General features: G+C 49.8%; 1 protein-coding gene and 1 long non-coding RNA gene across 7 annotated transcripts in view; one reads left to right on the top strand and one right to left on the bottom strand.

Moving 5' to 3' along the window:
• LOC133357260 (guanine nucleotide exchange factor DBS-like) overlaps nt 1-25,341 on the bottom strand; it is a 408,695-nt gene that overhangs the window by 46,738 nt on the left and 336,616 nt on the right. For 2 of the 3 annotated variants that reach the window (XM_061575114.1, XM_061575115.1), the window contains exons 2-3: nt 17,508-17,591; nt 2,605-2,719 (exon numbers count right to left, since the gene is read on the bottom strand). In XM_061575114.1, the coding sequence (XP_061431098.1) occupies nt 2,605-2,719; nt 17,508-17,583 (191 nt within the window). In that variant the 5' untranslated portion in view covers nt 17,584-17,591. The remainder of the gene's footprint in view (nt 1-2,604; nt 2,720-17,507; nt 17,592-25,341) is intronic. The other variant, XM_061575113.1, reaches the window with a different exon arrangement.
• LOC133357289 (uncharacterized) lies at nt 7,973-19,688 on the top strand. Of its 4 annotated transcripts, none has more exons than XR_009756949.1 (5): nt 7,973-8,163; nt 8,705-8,854; nt 9,384-9,516; nt 11,490-11,605; nt 19,383-19,688. It is a non-coding gene; the product is annotated as an uncharacterized LOC133357289 (long non-coding RNA). The 4 variants fall into 4 exon arrangements; XR_009756952.1 differs by having other exon boundaries at nt 9,384-9,560; XR_009756950.1 differs by lacking the exon at nt 11,490-11,605.

The following is a 25,341-nucleotide window of genomic DNA, read 5'->3' as shown; positions in this document are numbered from 1 at the left end:
GACCCCGCAGGGCGCCGCGTCGTTGAAGGCCCCCCCATCTGGCGTGGGGGGAAGGCCTTTATCCAGCGGTGGACTGGCAAGATAGCCGTTTGTGTGCCTCGCGACCCACTAACCTACCCATGAGCCACTGGACGGCCGGAGCACTTTGTAACCGTGACCACCCGGACAGGAGGAGTGGAAGAGGAGGGTGATGGAATTGTCACGCGGCAGCGTGGAATTTTAGTGATCGGTCTCAACTCCGATTTTATATTTCTATTTTTTTATTTAAGCAAGCGTCCCCCCCTGCTTTGCTGTGTGACAGTAATGAGGCAAATCCAAGGGCCTCGCTTCAATCCTGTAAAGTTCATCTCCGTGACGACCACTCGACAGGAAAGCTTAATTGGAAAATTAGATATACGGTGATGGGCAGAGAACCCCCCATCCAGTGAATCAACATGTACGAATAATAACTCTAATAATAATACATGGGAAGTCGTAAAATAAATAGGCCACGTATACTGGACGCGTCTGTGCAGATTGGCCGTGAGCGCGATGACAAATTACCATCGCAAATGAGCACGTTCGGCATTTGCGCGACACTCTCACACGGCCCGGGCGTATCATGAAAGCGTCGTTGCTTCACAGACGGACAGACAGTAGTTTTACAGTCGGTGGCTGCGGTCATTACACACGGGGCGGTGTGATGTTGACTGCCTCGTCTGGTGGGCAGCAGGTCGGGGGTTCGATCCCGACCCTGACGCCTGCTGTATATTTGGACTCTTAGTTTTTTTTCGGTAAAGTCATGTAGGTAAAAAATGAAATTAAAATCAATAAAAATAAAATAATAAAAATCACTTGATACAGCAAATCTGGCTGTGACGGTCCCACCTGATGACGGAGACTTCTGTTGCCTCCGAAACGTCGTGATTTTTATTATTTTGTTTTTATTAATTTTAATTTCATTTTTACCTACGTGACTTTAACGGAAAAATAAGTATAACCCGTAAAAACAAAGTTTTTCACTATAAATCCTTTATATGCGTGGCGGCTAGAGTCCTCTCGTCCTCTGGCTTGAGATGGCTGCCACCTATGGGTCAGATGATTGTCTGCCAGTATTAAGCAATTGGTAATTAAATATTTAATTTGTTTTCCCTAAACAGTGTAAAATGTTGGAAAAAAATTTTCACGAACATTAATTGTCACGCACAACGAGTCTGTGTGCAAAATGTCAACTCGATTGGATCACGGGAAATGGGTTAAAAAACGACCGAAAGATTTACACAGTCGTAAGCAAGCAAGCAAGCACGTAAGCACGCAAGCACGCAAGCAAGCAAGCAAGCAAACTTAATATAAAGGATTTAAAAACTAAGAGTATGAATCCTTGCAGTCACGAAAGCTTCAAATCTAGAATGTATATTTGGAGTTCGCGTGTCTCTCTCCGCATGGTCGCGTGGTTCCTCCGGTTTGAGAAACAGGCATTGAGATTAATTTGGTGCTATAAATGTTCAAATGTTGAACACTCGTGAGTGGCCAGGTCACTTCTGAAAAAGAGCTATGAAGCTCAGTAGGCCTTACCTGGAAAAAATATTCATATATATTTGGAAAATAAAAAAAACATGTTGTGCTTTTCATCTTCTTGGTTCTTTCGGTAAAGTCGCGTAGAAGGGAAATAATAAAATAATAAAAATAAAACATAATAAAATACAATTCTCACGACGTTTCCGCCACAACGCAAGCAGCCGTCCTCAGGTGAAGAACAGGTCTGTCGGAAAGACAGCGTCTGAATGAACACCACCAAGCTTGGCAGCGTATATTTAAGCTGGGTTAGGAGGAAGGGCGCCAGTGTCAAGCACTCCCTACCGCCCCCCCGCTTTGACATACATTCACAAAATAGTTTGTGAAGGCCTACTCGCAGACACAAAGCACAAGCCACAAAAACGTGAGGCGCCGGTCAAGGCGGGCGCGTGCACGATAGCCCTGGGGAGTTGAGGGCGGCGGCGGCGGAGACTCCCGAAGCCGCCGTTTACATTTTTCCCTTCGGCGGGCCGAACCGTTCGAGCAATTAAAACGCTGACGGTTGGCCGAGCGATTGAGCGCGACGCTCTTGGGCCAGGCTTTGCTTGATCTCCCGCACTCGTGCAGGAGGCCGCACACGCGCTCGTTTCGAGCTTCCAATTAACGAGCAACTCAAAATAGATTAAAGAATCGCGGCGGGGACGGCAGACGCCCCCGGGAATAATTGCCGTAGTTAGCGTGTCGTCCCGTCGCCGGTGAGAGCAAAGTCAAAGGGAACAGCAGATGTACAATTATTTTTGTTGCCGTTGTTGTTAATAACTACATTGATCGTTTAAAAAAAAATCCTATTTTCAAAATTATCACCTACTTAGCGCGGCTGGCACGGGACATGGTGATGGGAATGAAATGAGGCCCACTGTACATGCGTCCATGATGATGATGACAACGATGACTGCAATGCCATGATATGACCCCGAGTCCATCACGACGGCGATGACGCCGATGACCGTGATTTTAACGATGATGATGATAACCACGGCGACGACGACGATCACGAATGAATCAATGACGATGAGACGCGAGGATTCGTGCACGGGTCCGCGCCCTCACTTGGGAATGCTCGTCAGGTACTGGAGGATGGTTTGGAAGTCGGCGTCGGGGAGTTCGCAGAAGCTGGGGCACTCGGGCAGAGTGATGATGGGCGAGCCATCCTTTCCTCTTCCTCCTGCAGAACAACAACAACAACGACAAGAACACAACAACAGGCCGTGAGACCCACCGTCTCATAATGGCGATAAAAATTCACGGCTGTGAAATGCCGCATTTCACTCGTGGATCCCACTGATGCGCCGTCGTGTATGGAAAGACAGGAAATTGACACAACCTACACAGGGTGCACGGCCAGAACTAGAGGGGGGTTAAAGGCCAGTTTAGAGAGGTGAGTTTTCAAGACAGACTTGATGCTATTTAAATATAATTGAAATATAATTGAAATTTATTTTAGCTTTGCGGACTCCCTCCCTCCTCCCCACCACACACACACCGCCCACAACACGCCCCCCCGCCACCCACAATTTTATCCACATCATGTTATCGGTGCCACGTCATGAGATTCAGGATCCGTTGCCAAACATCGCAATCTGTCGCATTAGAGAATGAACCAACGGAGGCGGATACCGCAAAGCTACCGCCGAGATCCCTTCGGGAGAACCTCTGTTCCACTCGGTCGGAGTCTGGCACAGAGAGTTCCGCGCTCGGCGTTGTTAATGTGCGCAAGCGATGCCGACAAAGACAAATTGTTATTTTAAACAAACAAACAAACATCTCCAGCTGCTGCACGATGTGAACAACACACAGATGTGCACCACGCGGCGAAACTACGGTCTCCCGTTTACGAAGAGAATCCTGGGACCTGCCGTGCATTCGTTAGCAGTTGATAATCGATGATCTCCTGATAATCGATGAGCTTCTGTTAATGTTTTGGTCCCTTTTCCACATTGCGATTGCGATTGTGCTCATCGGCATCTCGTCACGAGACGAAACCTCCGATTTGGAACTCTCACAGCGCAATGGTTATCACCACCACGCGTGCCGGGGTGCGGCTTTGACAGAGAGATTTTTCCCGAAAAGCGGTCTTTAAAGCAAAAATCATTTTTTTAAACAGCAAAGGTCACAGTCTCCCCGCTCACTCTGCTACGAGATCGTCAGTCGCCGTGGCGGTCGAATCGAACATTTTCAATTTCCATCAAGGAGGTAAGAAAACCAGTGAGCTTGGAACTGTGGGCCCGTCGTGCCAACGTTAGCCCAATGTTGGCACGTTTCACTGGGAATTTAAACGAATTGAGGGCAAAATCGTATTCGATGTAATATTAGTGTGCGGATAATTGGTGGCCGGGAACAGACAATCAATTTGCTATTCTTGAAACCCTAGATTTCTACTATTGAAACAATAAAACTATTTTCTATTTTAACCGGGTAAGGCTTCCGCCGAGCTGCACAGCTCTTATTACACACGCACGTACATACGTGCACAGGCTCACACCGCCTATTATTATCAACATCATCATCAATGCACCTTGCCAAATCGCCCCCGGGAGGGGCAAGTGGGGGCAGTGGGGGAAGGTTCATCCATAATTTAACACCAAAGTGCGCCACGGCCTCCCGAGCGGCCGTCGATTCGACGTTCCAATGCGCGATCATTTACAAATCACGCGTAAAACGCACGCGTAGCGGCACAAGAGACAACTCGTGCCGAGGCCTACGCTCGAGGCTGCGGGGACGCGTGCGGAAACGTGGAACCGGCGGTCGCTTCTCGCCGCAGAGGTTCGTGGTTCGTATCCAGTTGCCGGCGACGCGGGCGTTGTTATCGACTACAGGTTTGCTACCACGCGGCCGTCTGCTGCCCGGTGGAGTGGACGTTCAAGATCGTGTGACGTCATTCGCCGTGGTAACCGAATTTGAAAAGGGTACAAATTTGCTGCATTTTAAAGATTGCCCACAATTGACTATCATTGGGATTTTTACGCACGAGATCGTCGTCACCAGCTTTCGTGGGCGTTCACCCTTTAATGGGTTTCCGCGTGAGTCTGTGGGTCTCTGTGTGAGTCTGTGAGTTTCTGTGAGTCTATGGGTCTCTGTGTGAATCTATGGGTGTCTGTGTGAGAGTCTATGGGTGTCTGTGTGAGTGTCTATGGGTCTCTGTATGAGTGTATGGGTCTCCGTGTGGGAGTCTATGAGTCTCTATAGGAGTGTCTACGGGTCTCCGTGTGGGAGTCTATGGGTCTCTGTATGAGTTTATGGGTCTCCGTGTGGGAGTCTATGGGTCTCTGTGTGAGTCTATGGGTCTCCGTGTGGGAGTTTATGGGTCTCTGTGTGAGTCTATGGGTCTCCGTGTGGGAGTCTATGGGTCTCTGTGTGAGTCTACGGGTCTCCGTGTGGGAGTCTATGGGTCTCTGTATGAGTTTATGGGTCTCCGTGTGGGAGTCTATGGGTCTCTGTGTGAGTCTATGGGTCTCCGTGTGGGAGTTTATGGGTCTCTGTGTGAGTCTATGTATGTTGAACTTTTTTCGCACCGTACGTAGCCAAACGTGCTAATTGGACAGGCGTGGCACACGAGGCAACGATGTTGTCAGCACCACCATGCTTGCCCTGCCATCTTTGTCTCCCCAGTGCTGATGGCAGCTATACTGTACAGTGCTAATTTTAGGCTGGGTCGACCTAGGGGAGGCCAGGCCATACGTTGTGCCACTGATGCGCTACATGCCCACGAATTGAACTTGCGTGGCGAGGATTGTAATACCACTCAACACGCACACACATATATATGCACGCGTGTGTGAACCCAAGCACACATGTACAAATACAGAAGATCCCCTGTACAGCCTTCAACAAACTGTTAGGGCAAGTGCTTATGAAGGCCGGTACAGGACGGCACACGAGGGGGTGGATGGCCAACACCATGCACGACCGCCTTTGTCTCCCTAGTGGCGATGTTTACACACATTACCAGGTACTCATTTGAGGCAGAGTTGACCTAGGGGAGGCCCAGGAACGGTTCAAATAATCGTCACTGGGTCTTGGCCGTGAGCGGGAATTGAACTCGGGTCGCCGGGTTCGGAGCGCAGCGTAGCGCTAACCGCTCCCCACTGACACGCACACACACACGCACACATGCACACGCCACGTACACGCAAATCCGTCGTGCCGATGCAGCATGACAAACAGTGACCAACCCTTCATTGAGCCACGGTCTCGCAAACAGCCACCGGACCACCGCACAACGGCCGGGAGCACCCAGCCATGCAGAGTCTCCCTCTCCCGTCCCCGAGCGAGCGAGCGACATGGCGCAACGCTGCAGCACCAACACACGATGACAGCCAAAAGCTTCCCTCTGCCCCCCAACCAGCCCCCACCACGGTTCAATGGGCACGGGGGGGGTTGGGGGTGGGTTGGCTCGCCGCTCGTGGTGATGTTCCGAGCCGGTGGTGGAAATTCCACGCTACTGTGGCGACAAGAAGCCGTCGTCTCTCCGGAGTACAACTGCCGACACGCCACGCTGGGGTTACCGGGACACACCTGGTGGTGCCGACTTGGGATTTGTGGAGGTGAAAATGATGATGATGGAGATGACTAATATAACGGGTTATGGTGGTGGTGATGATGATGAAGGAGATGATTGTTATGATGAATCATGGTGGTGATGATGGAGATGACTATTATAATGAATTATGATGGTGGTGATGATGATGAAGGAGATGATCGTTATGATGAATCATGGTGGTGATGATGATGAAGGAGATGATTGTTATGATGAATCATGGTGGTGATGATGATGGAGATGACTATTATAATGAATTATGATGGTGATGATGATGATGAAGGAGATGATCGTTATGATGAATCATGGTGGTGATGATGATGAAGGAGATGATTGTTATGATGAATCATGGTGGTGATGATGATGGAGATGACTATTATAATGAATTATGATGGTGATGATGATGATGAAGGAGATGATCGTTATGATGAATCATGGTGGTGATGATGATGAAGGAGATGATTGTTATGATGAATCATGGTGGTGATGATGATGGAGATGACTATTATAATGAATTATGATGGTGGTGATGATGATGAAGGAGATGATCGTTATGATGAATCATGGTGGTGATGATGATGAAGGAGATGATTATTATGATGAATCATGGTGGTGATGATGATGGAGATGACTATTATAATGAATTATGATGGTGATGATGATGATGAAGGAGATGATCGTTATAATGAATCACGATAGTGGTGATGTGATGATGGAGATGATCGTTATGATTAATCATGGTGGTGATGATGAATTGTACCAGCTCTGAAGACGACGACGTTGTGACAACCATGACAATAATACATGTGACCAACTCTGGAGGGAAGGCGATAATGACGATGACTACATCGACAATGACGATGATCACAACAATTATGAATGATGACGATTTAAGTTACCACCTGCAAGGACATAACAATTGACGATTGCGATGCACAATTTTTTTCAGCCGACGATGACGACGACAATTAACACCGGGTTGAATGGAACATCTCACTCGGGAGAGCCCCTAATTTTTACCAATCCACGGAAAAAGTGCAAAGACAGCGAATTTTACAAAGCCCCTCCCTGGAACGGATTTCACAAATGGCTGCAGCAAGCCACGATAGCAATTGATATACTCTATGAGACATCTCCTTTACCAGTGGCAAAATATAGTAGTAGGTTTTTATCCTTTCAACTGGTACAAAACTGACACCTTTATACAAGGCATCATGTTTGCAATAACCACAACACAAGCAGTCAAAATGCCAACAAAAAGAAACAACTCTGATAATGATATGCACTGTCCTTGAAGTTGATTGGTCCACACCCGAGACAGCTTTTCTTAGAGCCTAGTCATCTGGTCCAACACCAATGTGCATGGGAGCTATGCACTTTTAAATCACCATCTAGATTGAAAACCCATTTCTTTAGAACCGCTTTTGTTTTTTAGTTTGTTGTCCTTCCCCCGGGCCTCCGATTATCACGGTTGGCTACGTACGGTGCGAAAGAAGTTCAACGTACATCACACATTGCGTGAACTAAACTAACGACTGTACCACCCCGCTCCCGCCACAGCACATACGACGCACCGCATAGTCTGGCATTAACTGTGTACATACATACCATCGGCAACAGCCAATTGCTTTTACAGACGCAAATGCATCCGTTCTCTATCCGCCGCTTGATTTAAGGCCACCCAATTGCGCGTGGATCTCACCGGCGACCGGCGATCGGCAATCCAGCGGACAAATTGCACTCCGTGGAGAAGTCAATTACGCAACGGGCGGCGAAACGGCCTGCCTCGCTTAGCTAATTAACGATCAATCAATCCCCCCCCCCCACCCACCTTTTTTTTCGCCTTACATTCAGAAACGACGTGGGCGTTCCGCCGAGACCTAGGACGCCCACTTCCTTAAAAGGTCAAGGTGACCCTGGGGTCACGCGAGATCCATTAACGCGTGAAATACATCACGCGGACGACGTGCGCGCCGCCCTTCTGCCCAATCAGCTGCTGGATGAGGGCGCTCTCCCCGCGAGCCTCGCGGGGTCCGTGGGGGCTACTCGACCGTACTGCACCGCCTCGCCAGGTTGGTCAGCGCGGGTGGGGGGAGCGTAGAAGTACGGTACGGTACGGTGGACGTCGCCACATGGCCGTCTGCGCCACGGTAGCCCTGGCAGTGCCCGATCTCGCCAGATCTCACAAGCTAAGCGGGGTTGAGCCTGGATCGCGCTTGAACAGACTGTTGGGGCAAGTGCTGTTAACGAGCAGCACCTATGAAGGACGGAACGGCACACGAGGAGGTGGGTGGGTGGGTGGCCAGCACCACGCCCGACCACCTTTGTCTCCCCCAGTGGCGATGTTTAGACACCGCACCATGGACTCATTAGAGGCTGAGTCGACATAGGGGAGGCGCAGGACCGGTTCAGATAATCGCCACTGATGTTGGCTGTGAGCGGGAATCGAACTCGTGTCGCCGGGTTCGTAGCGCAGCGTAGTGCTAGCCGCTCCCTACAGGATGGGTAACCACCCCCAGTACCACTGCATCGGTGTTCCAGTACAGGGTGGGGCTGCGTGCAACAGAGGAGACGATCCATTGTTGTACTGTACTTTTCTGTGCTCCCGTGTAGATGCTGCCCATGTTCGGCAACAGCCGAGTTGAGCGGCATCGTGAAGTACATTGGCGCTCGAACAAGCCCCAATGATCCGCAGCGGGGTGACACAACGGCGCAGGACAATACTGTAGACGTTCGCTCGTGTACATCGTTAACAATAAGAAAGTAAGTACTGTGTGTATGTCTGTCGAACTTCTTTCGCGCCGTACGTAGCCAACCGTGCTCAATCGGAGGCGCGGGGGAAGGACAACAAACTAAACGCAAAAAGCAGCTCTCAAGAAACGATTTTCAATCCAGATGATGTAAAAAGCGCATTGCTCCCAGCGGCCTTCCTAACACCGGAAGGAAGAGAGCGTTCCAGACGGCCGCAGAAGCGCGTCTGAAAGCGCCGTGCGACGCGACGGCCGAGCCAAAATCCGCCGCTGCGAGGATGAAGCGGAGTTCGCGTGACGACGGCGATGCAACTCTGGCGGTTCGTTCGCGGTCTTTCGTTGCGCGTAACGAGCGTGGCGTAGAATTGCCTGGCGTTCGCGAGCGGCAGGGAGGCGAACGCACACGGAGCACGCGGTGCGCCCATTCGCCTCCGGGCTCTGCTGCGGGGCAGCCCGCGTAACGGTTTCACGAGATGCAAAAATGCGTGCGATGTCAAACACGGAAGGCCTGTTCCTTCTCTCCCACTCTCTCTCATGGACAGAACAGCGGGGCAGCCTCTCACCTGCCGCTGCACACCCGCTCCGCTCAGCTGATGATGATGATGATCAGCAGCAGCAGCATCATCAGCCATGGTCCGTGCACTGCTAGATGACGGGCCGTCTCCATTGTTGACGGTTAGCGATGCCGGGATCGATCTCGCTCCCCGCCGCCCCCGCGCGTGAGCTCATATCGTCGCTCCGCCTCCACTGTGCTTGTGCTTTCCGGTCTGATCTATAATAATATTGCGTGTTTGTGTGTACATATGAATGTTGAATCTTCTTGGTTCTTTCGGTAAAGTCACGTAGAAGGGAAATAATAAAATAACAAAAATAAAACATAATAAAATAATTCTCACGACGTTTCGGCCGCAACGCAAGCAGCCGTCCTCAGGTGAAGAACAGGTCTGTCGAGAAGACAGAGTCTGAATGGTCTTCCCGACAGCCCTGTTCTTCACCTGAGGACGGCTGCTTGCGCTGTGGCCGAAACGTCGTGAGAATTATTTTATTATGTTTTATTTTTGTTATTTTATTATTTCCCTTCTACGTGACTTTACCGAAAGAACCAAGAAGATGAATCCCTGCAGTCACGAAAGCTTTAAATCGAAAAATGAATGTTGAACTTCATCAACTCTGGCTGTCGCCTGATGAGACTGGTTGTAATCACCAGCAAAGCGTCACCGTACTCAAATTGTAAAAGTTGTGGGCTCACTTCGCCAACGCACAATCGGTGCGCTGAACTAGTAACGAATTGGCGTGTTTTGTTCACGCGACAAACCTTACTAATTGGCCGTGTCGGGTGGTTATGGTGGCGGGTTTGAACGGCACAACATTTATATAAATCACGCGATCGAACCCAAAAAGAAACCTCCATTGTGGAGAGAAGAATGAATGCCTCGGGAGCAGATTCCCTCCAGATTGAGAGGTGACAGCCCCCGAAGCGACAGAAACATCGCCGGGATATCACTTCGACGTCGCCGCGTACGCAGACGAGGACGCAGTTTCGTGAACATCGCGAGATCGACGCTACGGCCACTTGATACAGCAGTCGTGCTGTGACGGTTCCTCCTGAAGACGGAAGCTTGTGTTGCCTCCAAAACGTGATTTTTATTTTATTTTTATTTTACTAATTTAAATTTTTTACCTACGTGACTTTACCGAAAAAACCTAAGAATATAATTCTAGATTTGAAGCCTTCGTGACTGCAAGTATTCATATTCTTAGGTTTTTTCGGTAAAGTCACGTAGGTAAAAAATTAAAATTAATAAAAGTATTTTATATCTTTTTTATTTTACTTTTATTCATTTTAATTTTTTTACCTATGTGACTTTACCGAAAAAACCTAAGAATATAGGCTACGGCCACCTCCATCCAGCAGCGGATTGACCGTGGCCGATGACGATCATGCACGCAAGCCAGTGGCGTAGCTAGGATATTTTGCGCCCGGGGACGAACTATAAAATTGGCGCCTCCCCCCGTTTAATCACATACCAAAATGTAATTACGTGACATGTAGGCTGTGTGTGGCGGGATATATAAACTTTTAGGTTGAGGTGTAGATTTGTGCAGTAGTTCCAGGCTGCCGCGCCCGCCGCAATAAGTTATAATGTAACGCTGTAAGCCTAATTTTGGCGCCCCTTTACCTTGGCGCCCGGGGACACATGTACCCCCCCCCCCTAGCTACGCCTCTGACGCAAGCGCCCGCACACCCGCTCTTCTCTTCGTATTGCCACGGGCGGGCCTGCTTGCACACCGACGATTATTTTTAGCTGCAACCTTGCACGCAAAGCTTTTTTCCCCACCCGCCCCGCTCCCTCTCGCGCACCGCTCCCCACGACCTGACCGTGCCGCCACCCGCCCCAATCCCAATGGGCACCTGCAGCACGCCGGTTGAATAACGTATGCCTCTCGCGTGTGTGTTTGTGTGTGTGTGTATGTGTGTTTGTTTGTTTGTTTGTGTGTGTGTGTTCGCGTGTGTGTGTGTTCGTGTGTGTGTGTGTGTTCGTGTGTGTGTGTTTGTTTGTATGCGTGTTCGTGCGAATGCATGTTCATGTGTATGCGTGTTCGTGTGTACGCGTGTTCGTGTGTGTGTGTTTGTATGCACTGTGCAGCACTGTGCAGCACCGTGCTTCCGCGCCCGTTGACTCCCTGCCTTCGGAAGCGGTATTCTGTATCGCGTGGCGTCTGGAAGAGGCGTGCGAGGGAAGAGGTGGAACGGTGCGGCACGGTAATTGTGCAGCAGCAAATGTGGTTTTTGAAGCGTTTGCCCTCTGCGGTCACCCCACGACGCCCTGGCACGCTCGCACGATGGTCATCGCTCCCTCCACGCGATGTCCGGGCTCAAGGCCCCCGCTTAAGTTCGCTGCCGAGTTCTGGCGAGATTTGGGGACCGCGGTTCCAGGTGCTGTCGGTCGTGGGCCGTTTGAAAAGGGAAAAAAGTTCAAACTCAACACCGCAGAATGTCCGTACGTGTAAAACTTCAAACGTGAACAAGGCCTCGGAGGACGTGATTAATAACGGGGCACCTGCCCGATCTGTTCCGTAAACATTCAAGAGAAGAAAAAAACACACGACGCATCCATCGTAAACAGTGACGTTGTATACCAGCCGCGAGAGAGAGAGTGGGGGTCTGGGCGCTCCAGGTTTTAAATCGGAGGAACAACGTCAGCCAACAACACACCACCGCCGGCACGCTCCGCACACCACACTCCCCCCCACGGTGAGCACTTCACCAAGATGCTCGGGACATCTCGGGACCGCCAGTCCTGTGGCGCTGCTATCACCATGACGCCACGGCGCCATCCTCAGCCGCAGGTGGCAAAACTAATACAGGTTGTGAAAAAATAGATGCAATTAGAATCTTTGCTTAGGCTGCAGGAGGAATCCGATGAGCTATGAAGCTATTTTGTCGCAGATGTCCAACATGGGTGGGAAAGAAATGGGCACCCCCCCCCTCCTCCTCCCCCCGCGCCCCCCCTCCACCCCCCCCCCTTCCAATTTCCCCTCTTTGGGGCCTGTTGCAGATGGCACCGTCTGCACACTCAACAGCTACTCGACTGATTACACTGGTCAACACACTTTTTCTGGCATAAGGTATTCCAACGGTAATAAGGTAATTTTGGGGTGCTGATTCCAAATCTGGCATCAGTTTTTGTCTATCACATTTGGAGATATCAAATATTGCATTTTCAATAAAAACAGCAGAAGAAAAATATTAAATAAATGTGAATATCTACATAAAATGATATTATAAACACACTATCCTAAAAATACAGCACCATATTTTAACACTAAAGCAGTCACTGACTCGCAACAACTTGCAATCATAAGTGACAGAGTTAATTTCGGGTAAAATCAATGAAAATGGGGTATGCCGATAGCATAAAAATGAGATGTGATAGAGCAAATCTGAGATCAGATTTGGAATCGGCACCCTGAAATTAGTCTAAAACAACTGCAAAAGTCCAGGCCAGAAAAAAAAAGTTTTTTTTATTGTTGACCAGTGTTATTCACATAAGGGTCACCATCACCACCCACCACTATCATCATCATCCGCTAAATTTGACAGTTATTTAAAGCAAATTTTTTTTCTTGTTGTTAAAAACCGACATGCCAAGAAGACATCTGTTTTTGGAAGCAAGCGGGCAACTGCGGAAAAAATAGGCCACGATCCTAACCGCGGCCGGCAAGTGAGCTTTGTACACAGCGTGAATAATTAAATGAGCGTTGGCCCCCTAAGAAATTCCGCTTTTTCTTTCAGGCAGCAGGCCTCTAAAGAGAGGTCAAGCAAGGTCATGCACGGCATGGGAATCACAGGAGGGCTTAATCCTTTTGCGAGCGCTCCCCTTGCGAGCTCTCGCCAGCGAGTCTAAAAACTATTTTAAAAAACTTTTCGATTTTAGCAGGTAAGGGCCACTGAGCTATGTAGCTCTTTTTCAGAAGTGACCTGGCCAGCACAAATGCTAGCCCAACGAAGTGGCTCATGACGCGGGAATGTATAGCAGCCAAATACTCTAAACCAGTGCTTCTTAACCTGGGGTGCATGCCCTCCCTGGGAGTGCGAGATGCCCTCCCTGGGGGTACGAGATGCCCTCCCTGGGGGTACGAGACACGGCCAGATTTTTGTTCAAGGTAAATCATCGAAAACAACTGTTTTGTTTCATCAAACCTATGTATGTATTCACATCATGTGGAAATGTATAAGAAGCCAAATACTCTAAACACACGTTGATTCTAAATGTGGAGGGAAAAACCGGAGGACCCGAAGAAATATCCACGGGACCACGGGGAGAGAGAGAGAGACGCGCAAACTCCAAATATAAATCAGGCATCACAGGGTCGGGATCGAACCCACGAACTCCTGTATACCAGTCGAAGTAATTAACATCTCCCCCATCGCAGCGCCGCAACCGTGCCCGGCTACAGACTGCCTGATTGCCCCAGGGGGTTAGAGGTGGAGACTCCCGATGCGAGAGCATCCAAACGCGTAAATGAGAACGCATCAGCCCAATCGCCAGAGAGCTCTACTGGCTCCCAATCAACCCACCCATCCCAACCCCCACCGAACAATTTCAAGATTGCAGTCACTGACTGCAGTGTTTCACGTGGAATTGCCCCCTGCCTCCCTCTCCCCTCTCATCTCGCTCTACTCCCCTCCACAATCTCTCTTACCTCTCCCCTCTCGTCTTACTCTACTCTCCTCCACGCAATCCGCTGCCTCTCCCCTCTCATCTCACTCTACTCCCCTCCACGCACTCTCCTACCTCTCCCCTCTCATCTCACTCTACTCCCCTCCACGAACTCTCCTACCGCTCCCCTCTCATCTCACTCTACTCCCCTCCACGCCTTCTCCTAAATCTGCAGTTTTCCCACACAGACGTAATAACGCTGAGTGGAAAAACGCATAAAACTTGTATCCGTTGCTTGACGAAATGTTGGGTGACATCATCTGCATCTTTAGCTAAACCGTCATGAAGAGATGCATTCACTGAGCTCATCTCCTCTTTAATCGCCCATCATTATTATTAAAGTTCTCCCATCACGATTTCCAGATTATAACTTCAGAACTGTCGCTCACTCGCCCTGCATAAAAAACGCACTTCCCTTGTTGTAATGTTTTGGAAGTGTGAGCAGGAACATTTTTAACTTCTCATTTTACTCAAAAATGTAAAAAAAATTGCAACAATTACGCTGCGCTCATTTACATTTTCAATTTCATCAACGTACAATAAAACATTTTTTTACTGTTACAGGAATTTGCAGCATAAATACGCTTGTCACAAACCATTTAATGTAAAATCATCTCAAACATTTTCCCATTTACACTTCTATTTTCATGTTTTTACTTTGAGATACGTGTGACTTTCTCATGGACCAGATATTACCAAAGGCTTCATTTCAAACTAATCTAAAAAAAAATTATTTTACCAGGTAAAGCCTGCTGAGCTATTTTTTCAGAAGCGGCCTGGCCATTACAAATGATATCTCAAAAAAGTGGAAATTTATCGCAGCCAAATACTCTAAATGTGGAGGGAGGGTAAAACCGAAGGACCTGGAGAAAAATCCAAACAACCATGGGGAGAACAAACTCCAAATATACAACAGGCACCAAGGGTCGGGATCGAACCCACGACCTCCTGCGCACCAGGCGAAGGAGTTAAGATCTTGCCACAGCGGCCAATGCCACATGAGGCCTACCACTAGGCTTGGCACCTCTGCGGTACAAAAACCTGGGACATATCACAAGAAGAAGAAGATCTCACAATTTCGGAAGACGTGGTAACTACGTGTGAGTGCGTAATCTTGAGTGGTGGATCATTACGCGACCGACAAAAAAGAAAACGGCACGCTTAATGTCTCGGGTACCCGTACCCTACCCGAAATGAGTGACAAACGGTTACTCACCAGTGACTCACGGCCTACCCGTACCCGTACCTGGCCGGGTACGGGTAGCCGGGTATCGGATAGGGTATGGGTATCGGGTACCTGGTTGCGACCTCTGACATGGACGGACGGACCTCTGCCTACCACTTGGAAGCGGCCCGCCCACAACCGCATCCATCGCCCGCAGGCAAACAGCAGCACTGGCCGGGCACCGGGAGGGGAAATATTTTCATCGTGGCATCAACATTGCGCGATCTAATTTTAGCACGCTCACTAATGTCTGTCACCGCAGTGGCCTTTTGCCGTGACGGACGTGGCAGAGGCGTGCGTGTGTGCGCGCTAATGTGTGGTCGCCCGACAAGAAGGCTACTGGAAAGGCCTATTTGGCTCTCGGCAATGAAAACGTTACCCGCCCCTGTGTTAGACCAATCGGAGGTTCAAAAGCAAAGCGTAGAGGTGAGGTGTGAGCCGGGCGGTCTGTGGTATGTTGTTTGTTGCTTCGTCTCAAATGCGCACGCGACAGTGTGACAATTTTGCCCGGCACGGCGTCGGTCGCGGTCAAAATCGCCGCCGCCCATCAAGGCGGTCATAATCACGACCGTTGATTCCTCAGGCTTGAGACGTTTCGTTTATTTTTTTACTGTTTTTGCCTACGCATCAGAAAGCAAAGCCAAGCACGCACGGCCACGCAGAATTATCATCCTGAAACCGATTGCCAAACACGTTTTTTTTGTTTCCTCGTTCAGATCATATGCAACACCGAAATATTCATTTCTGCTTTGCATTTACAGATGTGGTCCTATGCGGACAGACGAGAAGCGCGTTGTCCATTTCTCAATCTTGCCAAAACAGAGAAAAAAACACCCGCTCCCAACCGGATGCTGTGACTCATTGCATCACGCGGAGGATCGCTCAATAAACAAAACAGTTACGCGGGTCTGTCCGCGAGCACGAGTTCACAAGCCGGATGGTAAAAAAATTAACCCGTAAAAACAAAGTTTTTCACTATAAATCCTTTATATGCGTGTTCAATGGGCCACAACCCAGCCCACATTGGTCTTTGAAACGGGCGGCTAGAGTCCTCTCGTCCTCTGGCTTGAGATGGCTGCCACCTATGGGTCAGATGATTGCCTGCCACCATTAAGCAATTGGTAATTAAATATAATTAATTTTTTCCTAAAAAGTGTAAAATTTTGGAAAAAAAATTTCACGAACATAAATTGTCACGCACAACGAGTCTGTGTGCAAAATGTCAGCTCGATTGGATAACAGGAAGTGGGTTAAAAAACGACCGAAAGATTTGCACGGTCGTAAGCGCGCAAGCAAGTGAACTTAATATAAAGGATTTAAAAATATGCATCTTACGGAAGTTCGTTCGTAAGTGTGTGTATTAGTAATAGGTTTTTACCCTTTCAACTGGTACAAAAACTGACACCTTTATACGAGGCATCATATTTGCAATAACCACAACACAAGCAGTCAAAATGCAAACAAAAATAAACAACTCTGATGATGATAATTATTTCTGTTTGCATTTTGACTGCTTGTGTTGTGGTTATTGCAAACATGCCGCCTTGTATAAAGGTGTCAGTTTTTGTACCAGTTGAAAGGGTAAAAACCTATTACTATATTTTGCCACTGGTAAAGGAGGTCTCATAGTGTAAGTGTGTGTATGTTCGTAAGTCGGGGAACTGCCTGTAAATGCATCCGTATTGTATGGATTCACTGAAACTAATATTATTCACCACAGCCTGCATTCAATCTGTGTTTACTTGTGGGTAAGATTGCGTAGCATTGGAAGTGTTCCTGGGCCACCTTCCACCAACCCTCACCGAAGTTCGGCCAAACAACTCCCCTGGCCAGCGTGGCACGGGAGAAGCCTGCAGTCAAATGTTACCTCCCTCGCCTCGTACGCAGGAGGTCGTGGGTTTGATCCCGATTCCCGACGCCTGTATATTTGGAGTCTGTGACGTCGCGTGGAATTTTTTTTTTTATTCCGGGTCCTCCGGTTTTACCCTCCCCATTAAGAATCAACGTGCGCTTTAGATCATTTGGCTGCGATACATTTCCACGCGACAAGCCACTTCCGTTGGGGCTATCGTTTGTGAGAGCCAAGTTGCTTCTCAAAAAGAGCTACGTAGCCTGAGAACGAGCACCTGTAGACGCTGTGGATCACCCCTCCCCCACGGCCCCCCCCCTCGCCCCCTCCAACCCCCCCCCCCCGCCCCACGACCACCACCACTCACCTGTGAGCACGGCAGGCCCTTGCTCCAGGAGCACCTTCAGGTCGCGAGCCCGCAGCTCCCTGCACTCCGCCTCCATGATCTCATCTGCGTGACCACAGAGGGGCAGTGGGGACACGGGGGGGGGGGGGGGGAGGGGGTCACGTACTCATGAGGTCACCGCTCGTCAAACGGGCAACTCGGACCGACCGCGGCCGTCCAGGCCAACCGCACAGCCAGACAGTCCGTTGACAGCACTTTGCCCCGGAAGTATGTTGAGGCTATACGAGGGGGGGGATATTTTTTCTTTGTAGGGCTACGCTACGAACCCGGGCTACCCAAGTTCGATTCCCGCTCGCAGACAACATCGGCGTCGAAGAGCCGAACCGGTCCCGGTCTCCCCCCCTCCCCCCCACGACGCCAGCGACCTTCACTCATTTTCAGAGGGGGTGCGGGAAGGGGTGTCACTTTCGCCGATAAGACATCATCAGTGTGAGGGTGCCGCCACACATTTGTGGGTTTGACAGCAGCACAACGACGACGATGATGATGATGGGAGTTATCACCATTTGTGTATTGTCACGTGGGGGGCGGGCGCATGTCAGGGGGCCGCACTAAAGGCCACCAGTGGGCCCGTGGGGCCTTGCGACGAAGAACGGTGCCCAAGGTCGACTCAGCCTTAAATGAGTACCACTGTGTAAACATCACCGCTGTGAATACAATGACGGCCAGTCATGCTCCTGCCCTCGTGCGTCATACCCCCGCTCAATAAGAAGCTCACAAACGACACTTTCTCCAATAGACTGTAAAGGATATGAAGGAGGATGACATATTCCCTTGTCATTCGTGCGAGCCAGATCTTTTCAGGCGCAATAAACCTCCCCCTCCCTGTCTTTTATACGTTTGACAAACGTGAGCGCCCTTCAGCAAGGAACACCTGCGTGGACTTTGATCGTTCGCACTGGCCTAACCGACAGATCCCGTCCTGGATTTCGCCGGACTGGACTGTGCGAGGAGCTCGCACAGATCTTCACACCGGCCAGGATGATGATGATGATGACGATGGTGCGTGGGGCTGTGTCTCATAGCCCGGCATGCCCAGCCACCACGTGACCAAGCGTCAAAGTGCAGTTCGCCTGGCACAAGCACTGCGGTGATGTCACTGGCACTGAATGGTGAATGGCAGTTGCTGTGTGTGTACTTGCGCGTGTGCGTGTGTGCGCGGTTAGCGCAGTGTGCTACGAAACCCGGCCGCCCGAGTTTGATTCCCGCTCACGGCCAACATCGGTGACTAATATCTGAACCGGCCCTGGGACTTCCTTTGGGTCGACTCAGCCTGAAATGAGTACCTGGGTGCAGTGTGTAAACATCGCCACTGGAGAGACAAAGGCGGCCGGGCATGGTACTGGCCACCCCTGTCCTGTTAGCGAGCAGCACCTATGAAGGCCGGCACGGCACACGAGGAGGTGGGTGGCCAGCACCACGCCCGGCCACCTTTGTCTCCCCAGTGCCGATATTTACACGTTGCACCGGGTACTCATTTGAGGCTGAGTAGACCCAAGGGAAAGCCCAGGTACCGGTTCAGATCATCATCGCTGGTGCCGGCCGTGAGCGGTAATCGAACTCGGGTCCCCGGGGTTCGTAGCGCAGCGTAGCGCTAACAGCGACGCCACCGCTCCACTTGACTACGATGAGACACGCACGGGCACGCACACTTACTCAGGAAAGGCCGGGCGTGGGTAGAGGTGTGACTGGTAAGGGTCAAGCTGACCCCATGGGGTGAGCTTATTTTTAAACTTGTTGAATTTTATCTTTTTTTTTAAAGGCGTCTTAAAAAAAAAACACCCACCCCCGCGACAATCAACCTGCACTAATTACGGACGCGCTGCCGTTTCACAGGAATCACCGGCAAACGGGGCTCAAGCATCGTCACCAAAGCTACAGCCCACTGTGGGTGCAATGATGCAGAAACAGGGCAGGCTTTATCCGCAGCTGAACGCGCGACGTGCAACATCCAAAAGACCCCTGGGGGCTTCGATCGTCCGCGAAGCTCACGGTGGCACGAGCCCTCAACGGCATCCGCACGCACGCCGTGGATTTGTCGACGCACAAATGGAAAAATAAAAATAAAAATTCCGGGGGACCACGGAAGGTCACCCAACTCCAGAAAAAAACTACGGAACAGATAACGACTCAACGCCTGGTTCACAGACATGGAAGAGGAGGGGGGAGGGGGGAGGAGGGGGGAGGAGGGGCCACGGGGGGAGGAGAGGGAGCAGGGGGGGGGGAGGAAGAGGGGGGAGAAGGCATCGTCACAGCGGCGATGATACTCCTGATGCAATCAGCTGGCTCACCAACCACCACCTCGATGTAAAAACACAGCAGTCGCTCTGCATCAACATCAGCTATACAAACAAGAAGACAGATCAATAGATTCACACAGAGACCCATAGACTCGCATTGAGACTCATTGATTCACACAGAGATCAATAGATTCACACCGAGACCCATAGACTCGCATTGAGACCCATTGATTCACACAGAGATCTATAGATTCACACCGAGACCCATAGACTCGCATTGAGACCCATTGATTCACACAGAGATCAATAGATTCACACTGAAACCCATACACTCCCATAGAGACCCATAGACTCACACAGAGATCTAGAAATTCACATAGAGACCCATAGACTTTCACTGAGATATATTTTCACAATGAAACCCATACATTCATACTGGGACCTGTAGACTCATCAAAAGATCAATAGATTAACACCGAGACCCATACACTTTCATAGAGACCCACAGACTCACACAAAGACCCATACACTCGCAAAGAGACCCACAGACTCACACAAAGACCCATACACTCAGATAGAGACCTGCAGACTCACACAATGACCCATACACTCGCATAGAGACCCACAGACTCACATAATGGCTCATACACTCAGATAGAGACCCACAGACTCACACAAAGACCCATACACTCAGATAGAGACCCACAGACTCACACAATGACCCATACACTCAGATAGAGACCCACAGACTCACAGAGAGACCCATTCACTCAGATAGAGATCTGCAGACTCACACAAAGACTCATACACTCGCATAGAGACCCACAGACTCACATAATGACTCATACACTCAGATAGAGACCCACAGACTCACACAAAGACCCATACACTCAGATAGAGACCCACAGACTCACACAATGACCCATACACTCAGATAGAGACCTGCAGACTCGCAGAGAGACCCATACTCTCAGATAGAGACCCACAGACTCACACAATGACCCATACACTCAGATAGAGACCCACAGACTCACACAATGACCCATACACTCAGATAGAGACCCACAGACTCACACAATGACCCATACACTCAGATAGAGACCCACAGACTCACAGAGAGACCCATACTCTCAGATAAAGACCCACAGACTCACAGAGAGACCCATCACAGCAGCGATGCACCAATCCGCTACACCTCAAAGTAAAATCACAGCTGTTGCTCGACATCATCAGCATCAGCCGTACCGAGAAGAAGTAAACGTTGCCTCATTGTTGGCCAAACGTTGGCCCAACGTTTGACCCAACGTTCGCTCAACGTTGGCCCAACGTTCGCTCAACGTTGGCCCAACGTTCGCTCAACGTTGGCCCAACGTTGGCTCAACGTTGGCTCAACGTTGGCTCAACGTTGGCCCAACTTTTGCCCAACTTTGGCCCAACGTTGGCTCAACGTTGGCTCAACGTTTGCCCAACTTTGGCTCAACGTTGGCCCAACTTTTGCCCAACTTTGGCCCAACTTTGCCATATTTTACTGGGATCCAACGGAACACGAAGAAGTCGCACGGACAGACACGCAGTCGCGACGACCGCACCGATGCTGTGCGATATAAACCGCAGCCCTCTCCCCCCCCCCACGTCTCGCTCTGCAACATCTTCACAACCCACAGAGCGACAGGGGAAAAAGCCAATGGGATATTTGTTTCCTCTCTCGCTATAAACAGCCTCTGATCCTCACATGATACACGCAGGAGGTGTTGTGTGTGTGTGCGCACGCGTGTGCCCTTGTACCACAGCGTGCGTGCGCGCGCGTGCGTTTTGTTAAGCGGGAGCGGTGGCGTTGCGGTTAGCGCTACGAACCTGGTGACCCGAGTTCGATTCCCGCTCACGGCCAACACCGGTGACGATTATCCAAACCGGTCCTGGACCTCTAGCCCCGCCTCCCCGGCCCCCCCATGCCCCTCCCTAAGGTCGACTCGGCCTCAAATGAGCACCCGGTGCGGTGTGCAAAACATCACAAACCGGAGAGACAAAGGCGACCGGGCGTGGTGCTCGCCACACCACCCACCACCGCGTCGTGTGTCGAGCCGGCCTTCGGAGCTTCTCGCCCCACCAGTCTGTTAAAGGCTACACGAGGGGGGGGGGGGTTCATTTTTTTTTCGTTCTTTGTTGTGTTCCGAGCGCTCTGACGGTTTTTCTTGAACCGCCCACACTCTTCTCAATAACATCCGATGTTACTTCATCTCTCTGGCAAATCCCCCCCTCTTCTATTTTGGTGTACCCCGTCCCTCCCCCCTTCCCCCACCCGCCTCCACTACCCCATCAAGACGTTCCCCATCTTCCTCAGGCATTTCCCTTTCCCGCGGCAAAATAAGGGAAGAGCACAGGAATGATTTGGGACGATTGCGTTGAAAAGAAAGTAAAATAACAAGGTGGCATTTACACAATGGGAACCTCATTTGCCAGTAGAAAAATATGATATTTGTTTTTTTTACCCCGAGCTCTCATACTCTGATGGTGCATTGTCTTTGAGTTGTGCGCCTTTTGGCGTCATCTGGTCCAACACCATGTGAGACTAGGCTCTAAGGAAAGCTGTCTCGGGTGTGGACCAATCAACTTCAAGGACAGTGCATACATCATCAGAGTTGTGTTTTTTGTTTGCATTACGACTGCAGGTATTGTGGTCTATGCAAACATGACTCCTTGTAAAAAAAAGGTGTCAGTTTTGTTGCCAGATAGAAGGGTAAAAAAACAATTATCAACAAGGTGGCAGCTCTGCAATGTCCCTGCTCACGCCACTGCCGACAGGAAGGGCCTCCGTGAGATGTTGCGCTTGAGACCCACTCCCTACATCGCCGGCTCTTCACCTGGGGTGCACGCACACCCAGAGGGTGCGAGACATTGGCAAGATTCTTTTTTTTAAGCTTAATCATCAAACACACAAATGCATCACGGGCAACACGTAGCAGGCTCTTGCGACCAATATCGTCCATAAGAGGTTTTTTTGGGTTAGGTTGTGTAAATATATGAATGTGTCATATTCTTGGTTCTTTCGGTAAAGTCACGTAGAAGGGAAATAATAAAATAATAATACAATTTACGTGGCTTTACCGAAAGAACCAAGAATATGAATCCCTGCAGTCACGACAGCTTTAAATCGAAATATTAATGTGTCGTTAAACCCCGCCACCACCCAACACAGCGAATAAGTAAGGTTTGTCACGTAAACAGAACGTGCCAATTCTGTTTAGCGACACATTTATATATTTACGCGATCTAACCCAAAAAAAATCCTCTATCATGGACAACTTACTTTGTTTCATCAATGCTATGGATTTATTAACATTACTACATTTTTTTGTTTTACGATTGAGAACCAAACGAGTTGCAAGTACCTCAGCAAAGGATAAAGAACTACTGCTCTAGAGGCTAACTTTGGCCTACTCTTCCACGCTAGCCGGACGTCTTGGGAGAAGGTTGCAATGACAGCACGTACCTACACTTTACCGGTTAATCACCGCCCCACCGTGGCGTTTCACCCCTTTGAGACCGGTGTTTGGGAGTTCAGCAAATGTCGAGCAAGGGGCTGGCTCGCATGAGGCACAACCGCCTTGACACGGAGATTTTCCTTGACTTGTGATAGGATACCCCCTGTAGCTTGGGATATATGTCATGAGATATAAATATAACCTTGACCGGATGGAGAGAGAGAAAGAGAGAGATGGGGGGTGGAGGAGGATTACATTTTTGTTTTACTACTCGACTTCCATCCACTTGAATGTCTGTCTGCAAGCCAGAGGTCGCAACCGGGTACCCGATACCCGTACCCTACCCGATACCCGGCTACCCGTACCCGGGTACCCGTACCCGGCCGGGTACGGGTACCCATTTGCGACCCTGGTGCGGCCGGGTACGGGTACGGGTAAGGAATCAAAACCCGTTTGCGACCTCTGCTGCAAGCTGTTACTGCCATCACAAGGCACCAGCCGAAGTGAGATGAAGAAAGGGCAATTTCACCGACTCGCCAACACAATTCAAACGTACCCAAGCACTCCGCAGGATACGTACGCGTGGACAGAGATACAAACAGGCACGCACGGACAGGCACCATACGCACGCAGCTCCGATGAGCCACGACCGACTATGTACGGTGCGAAAGAAGTCCACCGTACGTACGCATAGAAGGCAAAGGTACAGGCGAATTGGCAGAGTGGCTTCTCGCACAAACACGTAAATGCACGTATACAGGTAAACACGCAGACACGTAAACAGGCAAAGACAAAGATACTCCGTGTAGCCTTCGACAGACTGCTGGGGCAAGTGCCGGAACGGCACACGAGGGGGTGGGTGGCCAGCACCACGCCCGGCCGCCTTTGTCTCTCCTCAGTGCTGATGTTTACACATTGCATCAGGTACTCATCTAAGGCTGAGTCGATCTAGGGGGAGGCCCCGGACCGGTTTAAGATATTCGTCACCGATGTTGGCTATGAGCGGGGATCGAACTCGGGTCACCAGGTTCGTAGCGCAGCGTAGCGATAACCGCGACATTCACACACACACATTCATACACACACACATTCATACACACACACACATTCATACACACACACACACATTCATACACACACACACATTCATACACACACACACATTCATACACACACACATTCATACATACACACATACACACACACACGTTATCAGGCAGACACGCACAGGCACACACACACATGTAAACACAGGTAGACCACACGTAAAACACAATGTAAGCGCATACACAGCACATGCTGCACAAAATCAGACACAAACACGTACACGGGCACACACAAGGAGATGCAAAAGCACACACCACTAAATAATAGAAGGCACACGCACACACACAAGTAACCACACACAATATCAACATGTACACAATATATACTGGATGAAGGCATATATACAGAATCATAATGTTTATTTATACTGGAGGAATCCGATGAGCGATAAAGTAATTTTTCACAGATGTCCAACAATGACAGCACACGCAAATATGCACACATGCTACTACATAACATGCGTATACTTACAGAGGGCACACACACACGCATTCGGCATAACATCCACAACCACACACAGACACAAACACTTTCCATTGTAACAAAAAAAATCTCACAACCATCAAGTTAACATCAAGACCGAAAATCCAATCGCCGTCAACTTAAATTCTAAACGTCTTAAAAAACAACAACAACAACAACATCATTCGACGATTCACTTAACTCATCCACGTATTCCGCTCTCTCGCTCAGCGGAGGAAGGCAGTGCCACGATTTTAAATCCAGCTCTTTGTTAACAATCTCCCCCCCTGAATTCATATTCTTTGGTTCTTTCGGTAAAGTCACGTAGATAAAAAAATTAAATTAAAATAATCGTAAAATAATAAACTCACGACGTTTCGATCGCGACACAAGCGGTCGTCATCGGGCGGAGAGAAAAAAAAGATTCTGCAACTGGGGGGCTTGTCCGGGAAACACACGTGGTTTGAGCCAGAACCCAGCTCGGTGAGGCTGTCACGTCTCTGT

This window comes from Lethenteron reissneri, chromosome 57, assembly GCF_015708825.2.
Source record: "Lethenteron reissneri isolate LAM-NWPU_2019-01 chromosome 57, ASM1570882v1, whole genome shotgun sequence".
NCBI lineage: Eukaryota > Metazoa > Chordata > Hyperoartia > Petromyzontiformes > Petromyzontidae > Lethenteron > Lethenteron reissneri.
Note: the sequence above shows the minus strand (reverse complement) of the source record. Positions and strands in the feature narration are given on the sequence as shown.